Source organism: Perna viridis, chromosome 12 (genome assembly GCF_037379345.1).
Source record: "Perna viridis isolate PV_CMFRI_1.1 ecotype Kerala chromosome 12, ASM3737934v1, whole genome shotgun sequence".
Classification (NCBI taxonomy): Eukaryota; Metazoa; Mollusca; class Bivalvia; order Mytilida; family Mytilidae; genus Perna; species Perna viridis.
Genome location: NC_142456.1, coordinates 30,972,039 through 30,993,507, shown reverse-complemented (window position 1 = coordinate 30,993,507; position 21,469 = coordinate 30,972,039). Strand labels below are relative to the sequence as shown.

Below are 21,469 nucleotides of genomic sequence, written 5' to 3'. Positions count from 1 at the left end.
TTTTATGAATGATATGGTAAAAATATTTGACCAAACATGCCATCCAGTCTACTTAAAATCTTGCTGTTTCAACTCTCTATTGTATGCGTATGCTATTGATATTTAAGTGCTAATTTTTTGGGGTAAAAATCAGGCAAAATGGGAAAAAATGCAAGTCAAACCCCACTGATACGAAAATATAATTTCACTCAAGGATGCTTTCTCTATTTGAAAAGATTATTATTTGATTTTTGCGTCCATGGATTTGCTCAGACATTTTTCTTTAGAATATCATATCTACTGAAATGTTCATTTCCAGTGAATTTCAATGAAATTATAAATCAGTTTACCAAAATGATATGGATAATCTAGTCTTTTTTCCTTGATTATGAAATAGTCAAATAGTCAAGGAGTAATCAAGGGAATCCAGGGACAAAGAACAGACATTGTAAACAGACATACACAACAACGAACATAAAGTAACTAAAATAATACATACAAAGTAACAAAAGCAAATGAGCGACTCGGACTCCACTAAAAACTGGGAGCATGGACACCGGTAGGGTAAGTGTCCAAATTACATTTTCAAAACCGTGGATTTTTTCTTACCATGTTTAAAAGACTGCCTGAATCATACAGAGACTGCCATTTAAATAAGTTGTCAAACTACTGCACAGACTGGGCTTTATTAGTTTACCTACCAAAATTTTAACAATGTAATGATTGTCAATTAGGGTAGTAGACTTATGAGAGAATCCTTTTCATTTAAGGAGGTAGACCTAGGATAAGGGAAACAACTCTTGAAATCAATAATATGCCTGTATTATATTCAATTTCACCAAAGCCTATCAAGCTTTCATTTGAAACAGAATGAAATCAATCCAAGTTACCTTGATGCTTACATGAGATTGATGTAAAATACTGAATACAAACGTTCCAAAGATTTTTAAGCGTTGTGTCCCTACCCTAGGTCTACCTCTTAATAGAAGTATGTTAGGAAAAAATTACAAGTATCTTGGTTTAATGATTCAATGTGGTGGAAATATTTTAACACTATACTATTACTGATCTTGTAAACAGAGGCAAAAAAAAAACCATTTATATTTTTTTTATCAATGAGAATCCTAGGGTATAGACATTTTTCAAAACATTTGACCACACAGTTACTTCTTGAAACACAAGTACAGCTTATCGAAATTTGCAATATATACGATTGGATTTTTTTCAAATTTAAACTTGAATTGTTATATACTCATCCGAAATTTGGGGAATGTTTTAACATATGCCAAGGAGTTAAGATTACAAGGTGAACTCTATATTTATTATATATACGGGTAACAAAATCGAGAACTTCACAACCAGTTAGTAAACATATTCTTGGTGTAAGTAAGATAGCCTCCAACTGAGCAACGGTTGGTGAACTGGGTAGATATCCAATTTATGTTGATATTATTTTCAGTATAAATGCTTGATTCGACTAAAACGGATACCTCTAATTATCAATTAAAAGCAGCTTTTTCAAAAGGTTCAAAATGAATTAGCACTGTCTGGTAAGCCGTATATTTGTTTTCATACAGCATCTTAACATGTAAAAGACTTTCAAATCACATTTTTTTTGTGAAAATAGGGAGATTTATGAACTAAAACAAAACATGGAGGAATACCGAAAGAATATGGAAAACAAAAATTACGTGGTTAAGTTTGAAAAAAAAGAAAACTTATCGTAAATTCAAAAAATACATTTAAACGGGAAATGTATTTGGATAGTATACAGGATCTTAACACGCCTCTGTATTATTGCCCATTGCAATTGATACTGGGCGTTGTACTACCCAAAAATCTGCCCCAGAAAATATACTTTATAAAAAAGAATTGGGGTACAATATTAACAAATCTTAAACTATTGCCACCGGTTTAATTCTCATTATTTTTCCATTTTACAGTTTCTTTCTTTATTAAAAACTAGTTAAAACAAAGTGTACAAAACTGTATTTAGAGCAGAAAATTACATTGACCTAGAACAAGGACGGTTTTATGATTCACTTCGCGTTATCAACACTTTCCAATGGTATTCATCATTTTGTTTCGGTAGTTTTTGTAACAACCGCCATGATGCTTATGTTATGTCCACGCATGGTGAGAGAAAGTCATTGAAGCTGTTACATTACAAATGTTGGAAGAACCCAATAAGTTTGAATATTGTAATAGTGTAGATTGAATTGGATATGTTAAACTCTAATATTATTGCAAAAGAAATAAAAATGTGTCGTATCTGTTACATTACAATTTTATGTCTTTTAATTACTACAGGGAAACTTGTCTAAACCGCACATCTCTTGGGCTTTAAGATTGAGTCGGTTTAGATAGATGTTCGGTTTACCCAGGTTCAAAATACATTTAAATTGATATAATGGGAGTATTAAACATATTAGACAGGATTTCCGGTTTTGTTTAGATGGGTTTCATTTATGACATATAAATCTACCTGGATTAAAGAAAGACAACTCAACAAATCATATAACTAGAAGATTGATAGTCCAGATGTCACTCTGCATTCATGTTTACGAAACAAATAAAAAATAAAAAAAAATCTATTCAATAACAGCCCTTAAAGTCCACCCTGTATTTTATTTCGTATTTCAGTATTGGTGGTTTTTGGTACTGCTTAAAACCACCAATATTGAAAAATGAAATAAAATAAAGGGTTACAATTTCATTTTGGATTACTATCTTATTATGCATCTAAATCTGACACTATTTGATGAGGGATTAGTCTTTAATACGCAGTACAACGAAGCAAAATTTACAATATTTATAAGAATAGTATTTTTTGTATTTAGGAATGAATGTGTCGATCCCACCGCTGATGACGAAATGTTTTTCTGGATATTCTCCAGATCAGTAGTTAGACTTTTACTTTATTCATATCATAGATAATTTACAGACATTTGTAATATGACTAGTCAAGTCTTCGCGTTGTGTCACTTTATAGCAGGGCGTAAAGGAGTTCGTTTTCCAATGCAAGATTCTAATTTTCCAGTGTACATTACATATATAAATCACGTCACAAACAAAGCGGCCGCGCCGCGAAATGCGACGTTAATATTTAGCGTAATTTACAACATCCTGGGGCCGCCTGTCTTTCTTAAAGTATTCACATTATCGATTACCAAAGTGAACTAAAATGTCGTAATAAAATGATTAAACTTAAACGCTACTCAATTGTCTCTATTTTCAAGAATAAATTTGAACAGTCTATTTCACAATTACATGTCGTTGATTCTTCTTCCTCCGGCCAGCAGTAGTTTATTTTGGTTCATTTACGTTGTTTCGCACTTCTAACGGAAAAAAATTCACAATAGGGCGATTTGTAATTCCATTTTCATTTTTAATCACGGCGGGTCTGACTAATCCATCTCCTCCGCTTACAAGTTCTCGGGCAATGGCGAGTTTCCACTTCATACGATTCGAATCATTATGGACGAGTACTATATCTCCAACTTGTATCGATTGATCGTTTTTGTTCCCTGTTGTACGATGATATTCTCAGAGAGACGTTAAATACTCGTGCTTCCACATATTTCGGAAGTGTTGTAAAAGTTCGTCCTGTCTTTGTACGTTTCTGTTCAGTTTCACTTGTTCTCGGATATAGCACTGTTTTCTAACGCCACTTCGTCTGGTAAAGAATCTAGTCTTCGTCCATGTAACATTGTGATGGAGTGTCGGATCTTGTATTTCGCTCGATATGTAGGTCATCGGTCAGTTGTTCATCGTTCCTTCGATTTCGGTCACAATAGTTTCGAGCATATTCATGCTGATACATACTTTGCCTAGAGTACACTTAATAGCCCTCTTCGTTAGACCAATTAAACGTTCCCAAAAGTCTCCAAACCACTGAGCACCGTTAGGAATGAATTTCCACTCGGTTCCGTTGTCGTTTAATATTTCTTGAATTCTACTGTTTGTTTTTGATCTAGTAATGCGCTCGGCTGCCGCTTTAAAAGTAGTAGCATTGTCCGAAAGCATTATTCTAGGAACAGATCTTCTTGCACGAAATCTTCTGAAATCTAATATAAAGGATTCTTCGCTTAAATCGTTAAAAACCTCTAAGTGAACAGCTCTGGTTGCGGTGCATGTGAATAAAGATACATACGATTTCGTGAGTTCATTATTTTGCCCTTTCGTAATCATAGCACCTGTAAAATCTACACCGGTGACTGAGAACGGAAATTCGTAATTCACTCTATCTCTGGGTAATGGTGGAGGGTTTGGGGCAGAATAAGGTTTACCGCTTATCCTTCTACATGCGACACATTTTCGGAGTTGCGACCTAACGACTTGTCGTATTCTTGGTATCCAATATCGCTCCTGAATGTTAGCTATTGTACTGTTATAGCTCCCCCATGGTGTGTCCTTTTGTGTGCTTCGGCTATAACCAATGAGGTAAAGTTGTGAGTTGTCGGTAATATTGACGGATGCTTTGTCTCCTATTTAATAGATGCGTTATGTGTTCTTCCGGCGCATCGTAGTACCTCTTTTCCGTCTAAGTAAAGTTGAAGTTGACGTACAAGCGCAGTTGCTTTGGTTGATAATTCTAAACTAGCGAACCCTACTTGAAATACTTCTTGTTGTACCGATTTCACACGCAAAGTTAATGCACTATTTCGTTCCAATAAGCATAGCGGTCCATATTGTCGTTTATCTGGGGATTCACGTAAATTCTCTTGGTAAGGCGCAGAACGTAGCAGGTTATTCGGATTAGCTTTTGCAACGAACTGTACTTTGATGTGTCGATGAATGGGCGCGTTCGATTCAAAATTCCACTCATTTTCGACCTTTCCTCATCTATTTTCTCTTCACTTATCGTTGTTAGTGTATTGCATTCGTGCAAGTTTCGGTTCCAAGTGGGCCAATTATCTCTATTTGAAATCCAGGCTGATCCGTTTGTCCAGATACTATTCTCTTCTAGTTGTTTGGCACTATACACACTTTTAAGATAATCTGCCGGATTATCATTGGTCGGACAGTAGTTCCACGTACAATTTTCCACCAACTTTCGTATTTCTGCAATTCGATTTACAACGAAAGGTTTTAAGGTTTTTGTTGACATAATCCAATTCAGGACGATTTGACTATCGCACCAAACATAGATGTGTTTAGTGTCCATCATTAATGTAAGGTGACTGGCCAATCTTGCTCCATTCATTGCTTCCATTAGTTCTAAACGTGGCAGTGAAATGGTTTTTACGGGCGCGACTCTGTTTTTAGCCATAATGATCAGCGACGAATTTCCGGATACTAAATAGGCAGATGCTCCATAAGGTGATTGACTGGCATATGTGAATACGTGTAGGTATGTGTCTTCAAGCTTATTCGGTTTCGAGTTCGTGAAAAACTCAATATCTATAGCGATTTTCACGTTATCGTCTAATTCTGCAGTATTATCACTTTTGACTCGGGTTTGTAATTCTTTGCTGTTAGAATTCCAAGTCAGGAGATTAAACCCTGCTTCTGCCAGTAACTTTCTTGATTCAGTGTAAAATCGCAAGACGTATTGTTCATCTGCAAAACTGGTCACCACGTTATCTACTTACAAAGTTTTCTGTAGTTCTGTTGAAGTATTTGATGGATTGTCTCGGAAATGTCTCGTAAGTGTAGAACTAAAAATAAACGTTGAGCAAGTAGCACCAAAAAGAAAGATCTTAATAAAAAAAATTAGTTATTTACACGAATGATTTAAAACCTAAAGTATCACGATATAGCAAGCCAAATCCAGTATCAAGATCTTCTGTCGTGTACAATACAGGAATGCTGTTTTCTTGCTTTATGGGTTATAATTTTTAATACTACAAATCTATAAATAGTACAATTTTGATTTCACTCGTGGTCAGACAAGTCGGACTATTTGGTTGATGAATACCCACGGGGACCTTCGTTCCGCATCAACCATTTGGTTATTACATACAGAAGCACCAATCATACTACTATTGCAAATTTCAGTATTTCTATGACTTTTAATGTTTTGGTGTATGTGACAATCATATTACAACAATTTCACAACTAGGCAAGATCAATATACAAACCAAATATGATATCTGATTGTTTTTACCTTCAATAATTATAATGCCCTTTGCTTGTAAAATAATCTGAAAGATCTCAAGAAAAGACAATATGGCGATTTTCTAATACATTTATAAGAAGAAACTGTATATAAAAGAAACGAACTAAAAAGTAATTCATTTTTTATTCAGGTTTTATGTATGATTGTCCGTCGTAATTTTAAAATGTGTCTCTGCAGTATCGTATATCTGGCTGTGTGGGTGTTTACTACCGCATTCTCCATTACAAAAGGCTGAAAAAGGAGGAATGCTTAGATTTTATTTTCCATATGTTATTTTATTTCCATTGTATTTGTTTTCATAATAAATCTATGTGATGAAATTTAAATGTAGATGTAAAGATTCGTTACTCCAATGGAACAGTCCAGTCAAGTCAACATGCATCGCGGATAAGTAAAAAAGACTAATAGCTGACAAATATCAAACAGAAAGCGAGGTACGCAGACACACAAAAAAAAACCCACACAAAATGATAAAAAAACAGATTTTCCCCGGAACTTAAATGGACACTCCACATAAGAATCATGCAAACTATGATTCATGGTTGGAAAGTCTACATATTTTCCTTCTTGATATTTTGTTCGCAATGATATACTAAATAGAAAATGACATGTAGCTATTCATATAATAATGTTGATAAAAAGTATATAGAATGAACTGTAAAACTCCAAATCAAGGGAAAAAAATTTGGAATGAATAATTATATATTTCACCGTATAGACCTATAAAGCATATCAATTACAAAAAATAAAAATGAATAGTCTTCTTGGGGTGTATCATATATTACAAAATTTGCACGATTCTTACAAAGACTGCTACTTAAAACGTGAACAATTTATACTGGTCAAATTAGAGTCACCTTTCAAAATGTTATTACTCTGTCGTATTTTATTTCATTTATATATCTTCAGCAAATGTCTTGGTGTGACATTTACAACTTGTCAAGTATTTCTTGACATTAAACAACATTTTCCCTAGGTATATGGCTTAGTTGTTCATGCTTCAAGATTTGTTTTATTTTGATGAGCGAATAAGACTTTTATTTTAACTGTGCTTGCTGACGACTTTGGGGGGAGGGGTCGTAGTGTAAAAAGTGAAATTGATTAAATTATGGTAGAGTATATTTATTGTTTCAAAATTCATTTAAACTAACTCACAGATATGTATAGTGTAATTGCCAGGCTCCCACTTCTCACAGTTAGGATCACATGGGTCTTCTTCTATTGTCTTTAATTGTAGTCCCATCTGATAAGTACCAGGCTGTTGAACATCATGGAAAAAAGTGCCAACTACCAAAACAAAAACACTATATTTAAGATAAGACGTAATTTGTTTTTCATTCCGTGGCTATGCTTAGGATCTAACAGCACCCAATCTTACTTAATGTACCGGTGAACGTTCTGATCAGCCAATCACATTTCAGCTTTCATTATTGTGAAAGCATTATTGAAAGGGGAAAACCAGAGAATTCCGAAAAGGTCAGAGAAAGTAGAATGGGGTTTTATTAAAGTCTTCGTGCAGTAACTTTAAAGAACAATTTTATTTTTGTACGTCTGATTTTAAAAAAAATGAAAAAGGACAGCTACCATTTGGTTTTAAGTAGCACTCCAAATAAAAATAATGTAAAATGTTATTCATGGCTGGAAAGACTACACATTTTTATTTTTGACATTTTGTTGAAAATGTTTTAGTAAACAGAAAGTAACATGTGATCTTTCAAATAACCCTTGGTGGGAGATAAAATCATATAAAATGTACCATAGAATTCAAAATTAATGGATATAACTCAGTAAATGACACAAATATACAATACAAACTATTGGATTTTCAGAATGAATTATATATCTCCTAGGAGCAGACAGATTGAAATGAATAATTATTTATTTCATTATATTTATACCTGTAAAGCAACGTAATAATAAACAATAAAAATGTATAGACTATTTTGGGTGTATCACATGATACAGAATTTGCATGATTCCTACAAGGACTGCTACTTAGAAGCTCGTCAAAGGTTGATAAATGCAATTCATAATGTCCATACGAAGACTTGATTTAACGGATGAAGCCTGCCTTATAAGTCTGGTTTGAGAAGTAAGTAACAGGTAAATGCATTCAAAATAAAACAAACAAAAACCAAAAACAACAAAACAAAACAAAGAACAAAACAAAAAAAACTTATGTATATTGATAAGAAGTGGCGGATTGAATGTGAGGGAACGACTTTTTATATAATTACATGTATTACGATTTCTTCATATAATCTACTTTTTCATTGGCTGAAAGAGTTTCGTCATAATTACGTCATGTGACTTTTTTTGTTTGCATTATAAAAAAGTGCACCCATGGCAGTGGTTGTTCTGTAGTATCCTCTGAACAGAATATATCAAACGTTTTATAACTGCTACTGTTGATGTAGTCTTTTGTATTTAAAATGTGATTGGGATGGTTATTTAATTCGTGCGCTATGGACCACTAAACGAAATGTCTGTGGCGTTAACATACAGAGCAGTTTGAAATTGGTTTTTGCATTAAGTACCATTCCACATAAATGTCACACAACGCCAGTTGTAAAGTGATTCATAGTGAAGAAAAACCCACCCCAAAGATGATGCTTTTCAGTCTACATATGCTATACTTTCACATAACGATAATCATTTCTGCATTCAGATCTGCACTTTTTAGAAAATCATACATTCATCTGCTACTAAAACAACAAAATGAAACCAAATCAAGAACGGTAACTCTTGCAAAGTGCCAATTTCATGTACAATCTGTATTTTTTTTTAATCTCAAAAACCAAATGAAAAACTAAGACTGGTTATGTGATCAGTAACTGTTTCTGAACAAGAAATAAAACTGAATTCGGTGGGATTTTGACTTGCACGAATCACCTGTCTGATTTTTTAGAAAGACTGCTACTTAAATTTATTTGGATAACAGAATAAGTTTGCCAATTTTGGCAACATTTTTTCAGCACATAGGTATAGAGTTTTCATATCACAACTCATACGTCATGACAGAGCTTGCCGTAAATACGCAGACTTTTTGTATCGCGCTAAACTTCTTACTGTTTTGTGTGTCTGCTTTCCATGTATGGTCTTTGTCCCCGGATTACATTCTGTAAGGGCACCAAGATTTTAGCGTAATCAAAAGAATGTAATCCAGGGACAAAGACCAGTCATGGAAAACAGACAAACACATCAAAGAAATAAATTAACTAAAATAATACATACAAAGTAATAAAGTAAACGAGCAACTCGGACTCCAGTAAAAACTGGGGGCATGGACCGGGTGTCCCGAGAGGGTAAGCGTCCTCAGTTTTTTTCTGGAAACACCCGCCGAGTTGCTCATAAAAAACTCAAGTCCGGGATAGACGAAAGAGGAAAGGAAAATTATGACACTCTGAACAAATCCGTTTTCATGGTGCAGATGAATACATTGTAACGATCCATGATTAATAATGACGACCATAATACTTCTGTAGTGATGATTTCAATCTTGTAGCATCATAACAACGAAAAGTGTCGACATCGAAGGTGTAAAAAATGGTTGAGTAAAGAAGACCGAACTGTTTTTTTGCTATAATTATGCAAATGAATACGTTGCATTGTAGTTTCACTTACAGCGGCTCGTGTAGATTCTTGCTTTCCATTGGTTTATATCAACCTATTACGGGGAGGAACACTAACAGTTACCCGAAATATCAAATCGATGAGACTGACCATCGACCACTCATCGGATACAAATCAAATTGTCATCAGTTCTAATTAAACATTTATCGATCGTGCATTTTCTCGGTAAACAGTCTGATCGATTATTTAGTTTATGAAGATAGGAAGAACTCAAGGAAAGAGGAATGTCTTTATACAATAACTGATGTTCTTACACGTAGGGAATCCATCCACTGTATCCAGTTTTATGTCAATATCCCCCGGACCTGTGCCGTTTTCACTTTGGTAAACAATTGTAAAATCAAATGTAGTGCCTGAAAATAAAAAAAAACAATTTTTTAATATATCTGAAACCCTAGAAACACTAAAAAAAAATGTTTACATTTCCCAAAGTAACATTTAAAGCATTTACATTTCACAAAGTAACGGTTTTCCGAAATAAATGCAACTGAGATCTAATTTACAATTCTAGAAGTAAGCCTGGTGTTATTTTTAAGCAAATTATCTCATACTCTCGTTCTACAAAGTTATTTATCTATTACTATTCTGTTATTTTTTTTTGCGTGTGTTCCCAGCTTAGTTGCGGCTACGGATTCTCCCTCATTTGACCCTTCAGTACACAGGAAAAATCATGGCGCAACATCTCTTTTTTGTATGTTTTGATTTGGCTATGTTTGTAATATGTTTTTGTTAAGGAGGTAGACCTAGAGTAAGGGACTCAACTCTTAAAAATCATTGGAACGTTTGTATTCAGCATTTAACATCAATCTTATGTAAGCATCTAATTAACTTGGATACATTTTATTCTGATTCAAATGAAAGCTTGAGAGGCTTAAGTGAAATTGAATGTGATACAAACATATCACTGATCACTGATGAGTTGTGTCCCTTACCCTAGGTCTACCTCCTTAAGTTTGGTACCAATATGAAAAACACATCTTTTAGACTATCTAGGTAATTCGTGAAAAAAATCAATGAAATTAGTAAAGTAACTATATGATTTCTGTAGATTCCTTAGTATGGTTTCTTACGATTTTTGACATGTTTTCTAGTGCTTTATATCCACAAGAACATAAATTTCTATATCAGTCCTGAACATATGTTTTCATATGTTTGAAAACATATGACAACTTATCTTGCAATTTTCCCTGTGTAGTTCTTCGTGAGTGAACTTGACAGGACAGAACTCAAAGCCGTCTTATAAAGTACAAGAATAAAATTAACGATGCGTTTGTAAGATCAATGTTAAATATCCTACTTTTTTGCCACTCAATCTTTATATGGAACAATATGAATATTTTCTAGGATTTTTCAAAGACTAAATAAATATCCGCAACATGGTAAGTACCTTTCGGCCCTTTTTTAGGTTGTACATCAAATGAAGTGATTTTGGCGTCACCATTGTCAACCACTTGACACACTTTCAACAGCTCACAATAATATATAGGGTCCAAGTCAGCTCTGTGATTATAAAGTGAAATAATTCAACTTAATTGATCCAAATATTACACGTGACCAGTCAAAGACGATCAGAACATAAGATATTTTGCCATATTAGAATTTGCTCAAATTACATCATGTAATCTTATATTATTGTGTGTGGTAACATTCTTAGCTAATTATGCGGCTGCACTTTTAATCAAAGCTTCATGTTGTGTTGTTGGCACTGGATTTTCTATGAATCGTTATAATATATCCATCTGCGACATGAAAATCGATTTGTTCACTGTGTCACAGTTTTCCTCTTCCTGTCTCCCGTATGTGACATTTTATGAGCAGCTCTGCGGTGGTTTTTTTTTATATAGAAAAACAGAGGACGCTTACCCTACCGGTGAATGTGGTCTACCGTACACATCCTTTACGTTTAGTGATGTTCTGATAAAATGAATATCATTAAAACATTATAATATGATTATCATCTTTTATTATATACAATTTAACCTGTCTAAAACGGACCCCTTGAACTGAGGGATTTGGTGGTTGTTCAGTTTACACAGGTTAAAACTTATTGATTCTGATAGAAAGAAACTTCAGAAGATGACTGATTTACACATACTTCCGGTTTGTTCAGGGTTTGGTTTAGACATGTTTCACTGTGTTTGCACTTATATCATACTTAATTCATCTATCCCAACACTAATCGCCTTGAATTGGACATTACTCACTCATCTATTATCTTAACAAATTCTTTAAATCCAACAATGTCGCAAAGAATGTCACACACAAAGCCAAGAGCTGGTTCACCCGTCTTGTTTGCGAGAGCATTACATAATGAACTGCATGATCCCATAATACCAGCATCTACATAGCAACGGAAGATTATTAGTCAATGCATTAATTGCTTAAAGGTAGAACAAACAAAGATAGTATTTTCTTCAAAATATTTTTTCTTAATAGATACGATTCTGACAAACGTAAATCAAATTTGAGATATCGAGACAAATTATTTTTAGCCTATCTGACTTTTTATGTATTCACAAGCAATACATTTTTGTCTGATATTTTTCCTTATCTCGAATATGTACCATTGCAGTCTTTTAAAAGAAATTTTCATCCAACACCTCAATAATTTTGTGATTGGAACGCCTACGAGCTTTACCAGCTTTCAGAATGTACCACGTGACAATATTCATTTAACATTTGCACAGTCTACTCACTGATGATGAGTGACACCAAATATTCAATTGCTGTTTTTGCGAAGGTAAGACATTCTTTACAAGCAATGCCATCGACAGGTTTAGGGCTAACCTGTTCCAGTGTGAGGCTAGGATGGTTCTTTCGCAGTGCTGTGCATATCGTGATTTCTACGACAAAGAAAAGGGCAACAACTGCAACAATTGAGCCCTGAAAATGAAATAGAAAATAAACAATTAATAAACAACGAATCATCTCACCATATCACAAAAACATGGGCGTACCATTCATAACTGAATGACGACAAATTTAATTTTGAAAGGTTTCTGAAAACCCCACTTAAACTCAAAAATTTAAAAAAAAAAAAAAAAAAAGAACTGCTGTACGGTCGAACCTGCTTCAAATAGCGTGTGCAGTGATAGTAAATTTTTCAATTGTTTTAAGGCTTGTTCAATGTGAATTTTATGCTCCCATTTTTTAGTGGAGTCCGATTTGCTCATTTACCTTTGTTACTTTGGATGTATTATTTTGGTTATTAATGTTCTTTGATGTGTGTGTGTGTGTGTCTGTCTTCCATGTCTGGTCTTTGTGCCTGTATTACATTCTTTAGAATTACGCTAGAATCTTGGTTCCTTTGATAACTCTTATGTACAATTATGGCAGCTCAGTGCATCAATATCATGTTTTATGGAACATTTAAAACAAATGTCGGCCGAGGTTAACGAGGTGTTGATGTCTCTTTTATGTGTTACAACAACATGATATTGCAAGGACTGACTTGCAATAATTGTTTCATTGTATTTCTCATCCAAGTATTACTCTTGACGTAATTATGAACACAGAAGTCGAAAATGACCAGAAAGGCACAAAAATATGAAAGGGATTTGGGTACCGAAATAGACAGCTTTTAATCAAAACGTCAAACGTGGAGTACTACATGGGAAACTGCAAGTACAAATTGTAGTACTCTATCGATAGCTTCTTTTTACATTACGTCATGTCGGTGTCTTTGGCTCACACTGCCTAGTGATTAACAGCATATACAGCAATTTCGTTTCTGCAAAATCAACGATGCATGATTCTGAGAACATTACTAGAACTTTACCTTCATTTCGTTGCCTAGTTTTAACGCTTTGTCGTACAATGCCAAAATACCGTAACTAAGATAAGTTCTGGGTTATCTTTTATCTGTGTTCCAGTGATAAGACATTCTGACATGTGTTGGCCCGGTTAATGACCATATTTTAAAACAATTACATGGGTAGTACCGTAGTTTTTAAAAGGAGGTCAGTCCAGAAATTTACAAAAGAGAAAGAGGTTATCATACACTGGCTTTTGTCTAAATATTGCACAAAATTAAAAAAAAATCAAAACAAAAGGAGTGATCCCACATGCAGTCACGTACTTGTACCGCACGGGACTATGTATTCATTGGGTATTGCCATTTACAAAGACATGAAAAGTGTTTCATTCTACAGAGTTAAGACATATGAGTTCAAGGACCATATATAATAAACTGTCTTAATAGACACAAAATCGCGATAAATAATTTACAATCCTTTTATGGGCGAAATTGAGCCATTAGTCTAAACTCACTACGTTATAGTGAAGTTCTTATGATTATTAGCACACCAATACTAATACCATACAGATATAGATAAATACACGAATGACCGTCGGGCCTATGATAACACTTTTTATTACTTTTAATGCTTAAAGGGTTTAAATTTCAGTTAGATTTAATATAGGAACTAAAACTCTTACATGTATGTTTTCACTGTCTCCCTTAATTTAAGCTTATTTAGATTGATTGATTGATTTTTGGGGTTTAACGCCCGATCGAGCAGCAATATTTCAGCTATATACAGGCGATCAACAAAAGCTTATTTAGAAAAACTGCAGAAGGAATACTTTGTGACGAACGAAAAGGTCTTTGGGGAAAGCAAAAAAAACAAAAAAAAAAACACCAGTAGGTATTGTGTGATCAAGAGTATGAATCAGCCTATATACTGAAATGTTTTCCACAGTGAAAAGAAACCGAAATCTTTCACAAATATTCTTACACGTAATATATGCAAGAGTAGTCGCGCTTCAAACAGAATAGAATAGAATCGAATCGAATCAATAATTCATTCCAATTTTAGGACCCTTTCAGAGCAATGAACATTTTCATACAATAATGATTGTGAAACAATTACATACATAACAATTACACTACCAATAACTTAAAATTAACCTCCGTTCAATGAAAAATCACTCCGTTTATATATTTGTTACATGTATTTCATTTACCAAGGCTAGCTATCAATTGACTCCTTTACCGAAGGAAGCAGTCACTTATGGGGGATATGAGCAAATATCTTCATCGAATGACCTATGGGGTTGCAAAAATCAGAGGACGCTTACCCTACCAGTGCACCTGTTCCAAGCTACCAGTGATTAGTGGAGTCCGGGTTGCTCAGTTACTTTCGTGGCTTTGTACATTTTTTGTACGTATTATTTTTGTTATTCCATACTCTTTGTTGTTGTTGTGTGTGTGTATTTTCCCTATCTACTCGTTGTGTTTATTTTATTACTGTACGAATTCTGTAATTTTGTCCTTATAAAAAGAAATCTGCCCAGAAGTTAAGGATGACCTATGGAGCCAACTGCCTCTTCCGCCTCAATGAAATATACGGCTCTGGCTGCCTTTTCAATAGATCAAAAACTTCCTTTTTTCCTTAAAAATGAATTTTGATGTACACTAAAGTGTGCATGTAGGTAACTCCTTTCCTCCTTCGTTGACTTTTTGTGAGCAACTCGGCGGGTGTTTCTAGAAAGGCTAACGACGCCTAAACAACCGGTGCACCTGGTCCATGATCCCAGTTTTTAGTGGATTCTGAGTTGGTTAATTGCTTTTGTTACTTTGTAAGTATTATTTTGGTTATTTTATGTTCTTTGTTGTGCATGTCTGTTTTCCATATGTTGGTTGTTATACCATTGTAAAATGTAAGTTAGCGTTTAGTGTAAAATAATGAATAGTAGTTAAGAGTTAAAGTAGTTTTTGCAGGGCAAACCATATCAGTTATCATCGTTAGCAAACTTAACTGATTCCACTAACATTCCATTTAAAATAAGCTACACATCAAAAAGCCATAAAAAGCTACTTTAATCTAACCAAATTTAAAAAAAAATAAAAATTATATTTTGTTTCGTTTCATTCGTAGCCACGCCCTTCATGATCAAACTTCTCCTTTATGACTTTAAAATGTGTCACAACGGCATCGCAAAACTTTACTTTCTCCATTACATTTATTTAGATGCCTAAAACCGCAGACCTGTAATTAAATTTAATTATATTTCTCTGCTAAAACGTACATTATCATGGTGAAAAAAAAACATGTAGCCATATAGAATGTGGTGTCCAATGAAAGAAGTGTATTCGCATGGAATAATAAAACATAGAAAGAATAATACAATGCATGAGCAAATACACAAGCAATACGAAAGGCACGGAAGTTGTGATCTTACCGCTCCGACGCATGTAATCCAAAGTTGTTTAATGAGTTCTTGATGACGTTATGTTTTCATAAAGTTGTATTGCACTCCATGTTATATGGGAATATTTACTACAAAATATAAATGGGTACTAACAAAGATGGAATTTGTAGTTTCCTGTTTTCCCCTTCACACAGTCCAAGGTTTCTGTAGGATCTTGAATATATGAGAACCGAATACGGTGTGGGACTAAATTATTTGGGTTTTATGATGATATTTATTTATACTGCGCTTCTGTTCCTTTGTCTTCTTTGTTGTGTATTGAATGACAAGTCTTCTCGTTTCAAAACAATGGTCTTTTAATTTATATTGAGGAAAATGCTAGAGGGTACGGTGTCATTCTTTCAATTAAATGGCCCAAACAGTTCAAACCTACGACATTATCAATGTTTTTAATCATAATGACATTAACAGTATGAATTCCAATGACTTTTATGTTTCTTAAAATAGATATACAAATGGTTCACCTTTATTTCTTGCTAGCTAAAAGTGCGTTTTTCAAGGTTAGGTTAGGCACAAAGTTTACAACATATATTACAACACAAACACGTTTGGTTACACAAAAGATCCTGTAATTTTAAACTGTACATGCATTCACACCAAAACTATCTACAAGAACACTGAACGTTCATCTTCAAAACAACTTTGTACAAAATGGAATTCGAAATATGTCTTCTTATTTCGTCAACAGTTCTCACCTTCTGCATTTGTCTTGGATTTCATTGATTTTTAAGTTATACTTTGTTAAACTGCGCTCTTGTCCAACAAATAGCTCATATGTTTAGAACATGAATTTCAGAAACGTTTCGATATATGTCAATTTACATTTCCAATAATTAAAATATTGATTATTTTTATTAACTCAAATTTTACGAACTTGTTTCAAAGGCAAAAAACCTTCACTTATGTAGTCATGTAGTTTATTTGCAATGGATGCATTTTGAAAAAAAAACACAAGTATGTCAATGTCCCAGGTCGAAATGTTCTAGACCAAAGCCTCCACTGGTCGAAACTTTCCCCATCTAATTACTTGTTTAAAAAATAACTCTTAATAACACTGTCTACAACCAGTAGTGCATCTTTTTTTTTTTTTCGTTTCGTAAAATATTCTGTTTCCTTTGTTTTGTCACAAACAATTGATTTATATCTTTTTAATGGCAATACAATTATTTGCTTTGATTTCAATGATATTTGTGATAATTCAGAAGTGAAATTACAAGTGACAGTTTTAAGATTCAACGTTAATAGCCGTGTTACTTACATAAAACAGTAAATAAGTGTTACTTCTGAATAACTTGTATGAGTTCTTTAAGTACCAGTCTTTATAAAAAAAAATCAGGCAGGAGGTGATTCATTCATGTCAAAAACCAACCATTTTCACTTTTATTTATAACTCCGTAAAGGTTACAGACCGCAAATCTAGACTTAGTTTGTCATCTGGTTCTTGCACTTTTGAGATAAAAATTATATAGATTGTGTATGAAATTGGCACTTTGCAAGAGTTACCGTTCTTGATTCGATTTGATTTGGTTGCTTTGAGTGGGAGATCAATGTATGGTTTTCTCAAAAGTGCAGATCTGAATACAGAAAGGACTACTTGAAAGTATAGCACGTGTAGACAAAAAAAACATCATCTTTTTCAGTGGATTTTTCTACCCTATGATTCACCTTTACATTAGGCAGGGACTGAATTTTATATGGAATGGTACTTAATTACATCAACATCACAAAGTACGTCACAAACAAAACCTGTAAAAATTGCGTCGCTGTTTGTTTCCTCGATCGGAACTCTGCAAACTTTCTCCTTGTTTTTTTTCTAAATTATTTTTAATTCATTTGAGCAGCTTGATAGTCCCATTGTAACTCACAAACATTGTGGAATTAATTTACACAGCATAAAAAGTTTAACATAAGGCCATAAAAAAATAAATTGAGGAAAAAAAACACCTTTTGCCCACAATAGTTAGTATAATCTATCTACTAAGAAGAAAAGATAACACTGCAAATGGGAAATAAACCCTGTTTGCTGCAAATAGAGAATACAATTGGAAAATATCAGACTGAAGATCCATGCATGACAAATACCCACAAATTTAGTATAAAACTTTTCTTTAAACTGTCTATTGCAGACCACATAATCAGTCTCAGTTTGTCATAAAAATGTTGCACTTTTCAGACAAAACTATATACTTTTTTAGATTGTAATTGGTACTTTACAAGTGTTATCGTTCTTGATTTGGTTAGATTTAAGGTTAAGATAGATGAATATATGGTTTTCTCCAAAAAAGGAAAACATTCTGTTTGTAGAATGGTCTATTATACATTGTATATTAGTAACTTTAAAATATGGCATCGATATATGTTGACTGTAAAAATCTTTGTTCGATAGGTTTTTTTTCTTCTGCACCTTGTTTCACCTCTGTCATTTGCAGTGTCTGAATTCTACACGGATAATTATTAAAGGAAGTCTTGTGCATATTCTCATTGACGATTACACTAAAGCAAGCAAGAAGTTAACTAAGAAATGTTGTAAAAACACATGCTTATAGTTGTCTTTAAAATGCAATGCTAACTGCGAAACTCTCGGGTGTAATTACCTAATTGTAGGTGTAATACCACTATTTCGGAAACCAGTCGCCAGCACATACAAAAAAGTAGTTCGTAATGACACGAAGTAGTCCCAAAATTTCACCCTATCCTTCTCCTTGTTTAGTAGAGGTATACAATCTTGGTGTCATTTGAAAGCTAAATGATACAACAGTAATATAAAAACTTTATTTTCTTTATTCAGGGTAGGGTAAAAAAATTTCTGAACAAAAACTCTAGGCCCCTTGATATTGCTAAATTTACAAACGAACGTAGTGATTTCTGCGTCTGTCTACTTTCACTTATTTTATCGTTCTTTCTTAGAAGCACATAAGATATACGTTGGTACTTTATGAAACTTAAGGTAAAGGGTAACCATCACAATGAAACCCCTCCAGCTCCATTTGTACTGATGTAAAAAAATGAGCCTTATAAATAACTGAATTTAACATAGAAAGCGATAGAGACCAGAAATAGTCGTATGACACTTGTAACTAAAAGTCCTGTGTTGGTAATGAAGGTGAAATCAACGGAACCTGGACTCAAAATATAATAAAAAAGAACATAACCCAAGGATAAAGAAAAAACACGCACGCACGCACACACACAAAGAGCAACATGAGATAACCAAATAACACTCACATAGAAACAAAAGTAACAACAACAAAAAATGAAATGAAATACTTTAGTACTACGGTTACATTAGTCTAACTCTACTTTTTATGAACTCGGTATTTTAAGGTAGAATCATTCACCCTTTCGTGTGAAACCATTTAGAACGTGACAACCCACGAAAAAGATAATGTATAAAGTTAAGAGAAAAGAGCCCAGAAAATAAAAATAAAAAAAATACACGTCTTTGACAATACGAGCACAATAGGTTATGGTCAGTAGTAATCGAGGAAACAGAAAAGATGGAGTTATAACAGAATGATAAAGGTGATATAAGTGTGTTTGCATTTCATATAGTTTTATACCTCGATTCACTGAAATTTAAAAAAAGGAGAAATGAATGCCCTTTCTACATAATATCATGGAATTACTTGTGTTTTTCCCACCAAGTTTCACCCACTACTCGATTCTTACAGAGAATAGCCAAAACAGAAACAAAACGATCGTCGAAAAATCTTGGAAAAATTGACAGTGTATACACGAAAATGACAGCGTTTACACCTGTTTTAAAACTCTAGAGCTAATAATTTTACACTTTAGCATCAATTTTGAACATTGTTGAATTAATATTTCAATGAACTTCTACTAGGTTGATGAATTGATGAAGCCACTACAATTTTTTACAAGAAATAAGTGCTTGTGGTATATATACATGTACTTGTATAAAACATTAAAGATCAAGGACATGCACATCAGCCCCGTGCTGGTCCGGGTGTCAAAAGAATAGACCAGCAGCAGCGCTAAGCTTGTCGTAAAAGGCGACTAAATAGTGCTCAGAACCCTGGCCGGGGGCTAAGACGCTTTACTTACAAAGCAAGTAATGTTCAGTATGTGTCTCTGTAACACACCAATCAGAAGAAAAGTTAGTACGTAAGATTGGTTTAAAACATTTATTTAATAATTTTGTATTAATTATCTCATCAGCAATTTGTGATTTTAATGTGCGTTAATGAATACAACATTATCATGTTAAAGTTGATAAGAATACATGTAGCTCATTCCCCTCTCATAGAAATACGTGTAGCTCATTCCTCTCTTTTGGAAATACATGTAGCTCATTCTCCTTTTATAAGAATACATGTAGCTCATTCACCTTAAATAAGAATACATGTAGCTCATTCTTCTCTTATAAGAATACATGTGGCTCATTCTCCTTTCATAAGAATACATGTAGCTCATTCACTTTAAATAAGAATACATGTAGCTCATTCTTTTCTTATACGAATGCATGTTATAAACAACTGGGGATACGTTCAACTATTTAAGTACAAGTCCGGAAAAAGTCAACTAAATAATTAACAGGAGCTGGGCATTCCACTATTTCAAGTAATTGATCCACTGTTCTAAATATATTATTATGATGATGTTATATAGATGGTACAATAATTCACAATTAACATATTAACGTAACGCTCGGTGTTACAAGAGCGGAGCATGATGGAAAGCTAACTAAAGATACAAAACGTGAACAGAATAGAACATCCCCAAAACTCCTCCCCCAAATTATAAATAAACATTAAAAATTCTAACTCTGACCAATGGCTAACTTTCTAAAATACAATCGAACAAAATATTTACTTTTCAAAAGCAATTAATTAAATCAATGTAATGTTTAACGGGAGATATAGTGTCATAAAATGTTATCAAAATATATCTCTATATCTTTATTCCACTGGGGTGGGTGGGGGAGTAACTTACATATAAGTTCAATGGGTAGGCACAGATATGCGGCCTATATCGGTTTACTTTTTATAATTAGTGACACATGTATATGAAAAATGTAGGCATCTTAGTTGTAGCATTTGTGATAAGGGTTAACATTTACAAATAGGCTATATATTGGTTTGGCATCAATTAAATCATCCTTAAAATTATCAAAGTAAATAAAGATTAACACTTCAACAGATGCCAGATTGAAACGCAGGAAGGGGTCCAATTCATCCTGACATGATAATGATTGCTTTAGATACGATGTAATAACATGTATGTTCTGACCATCATCCTGCTGTGATATATAGATACAGACTAATCCCATGCATATATATGAATGAGTTACAGAAATGCATTGTAAATATATAAATGCCAATGGGTGTCAGTTTTTCATTTTCAGGATATATGAATGGGGTGGGAAAAATTATCGGGACCGCACATCCGTACCATTTTACCTATTAAGTTACCCCCGTGCTTTATCCTGTGATGCTGGGATCAATCAACAGATGGCCGTGAGAAAGTTTGTATATGCAACTTATCGTTTAGCTAGATCCTTTA

General features: G+C 33.7%; 1 protein-coding gene across 1 annotated transcript; it reads right to left on the bottom strand.

The window, feature by feature from the left end:
* Positions 1-6,204: 6,204 nt before the first annotated feature.
* LOC148602011 (countin-3-like) lies at positions 6,205-13,656 on the bottom strand. Its single transcript, XM_088556442.1, has 7 exons — positions 13,512-13,656; positions 12,430-12,616; positions 11,938-12,073; positions 11,121-11,233; positions 9,988-10,086; positions 7,256-7,387; positions 6,205-6,331 (listed from the first exon to the last, which is right to left on the bottom strand). The coding sequence occupies exons 1-7, from the start codon at positions 13,515-13,517 to the stop codon at positions 6,234-6,236; spliced, it is 771 nt and encodes a 256-aa protein (XP_088412568.1). The 5' UTR covers positions 13,518-13,656; the 3' UTR covers positions 6,205-6,233.
* Positions 13,657-21,469: the final 7,813 nt, after the last annotated feature.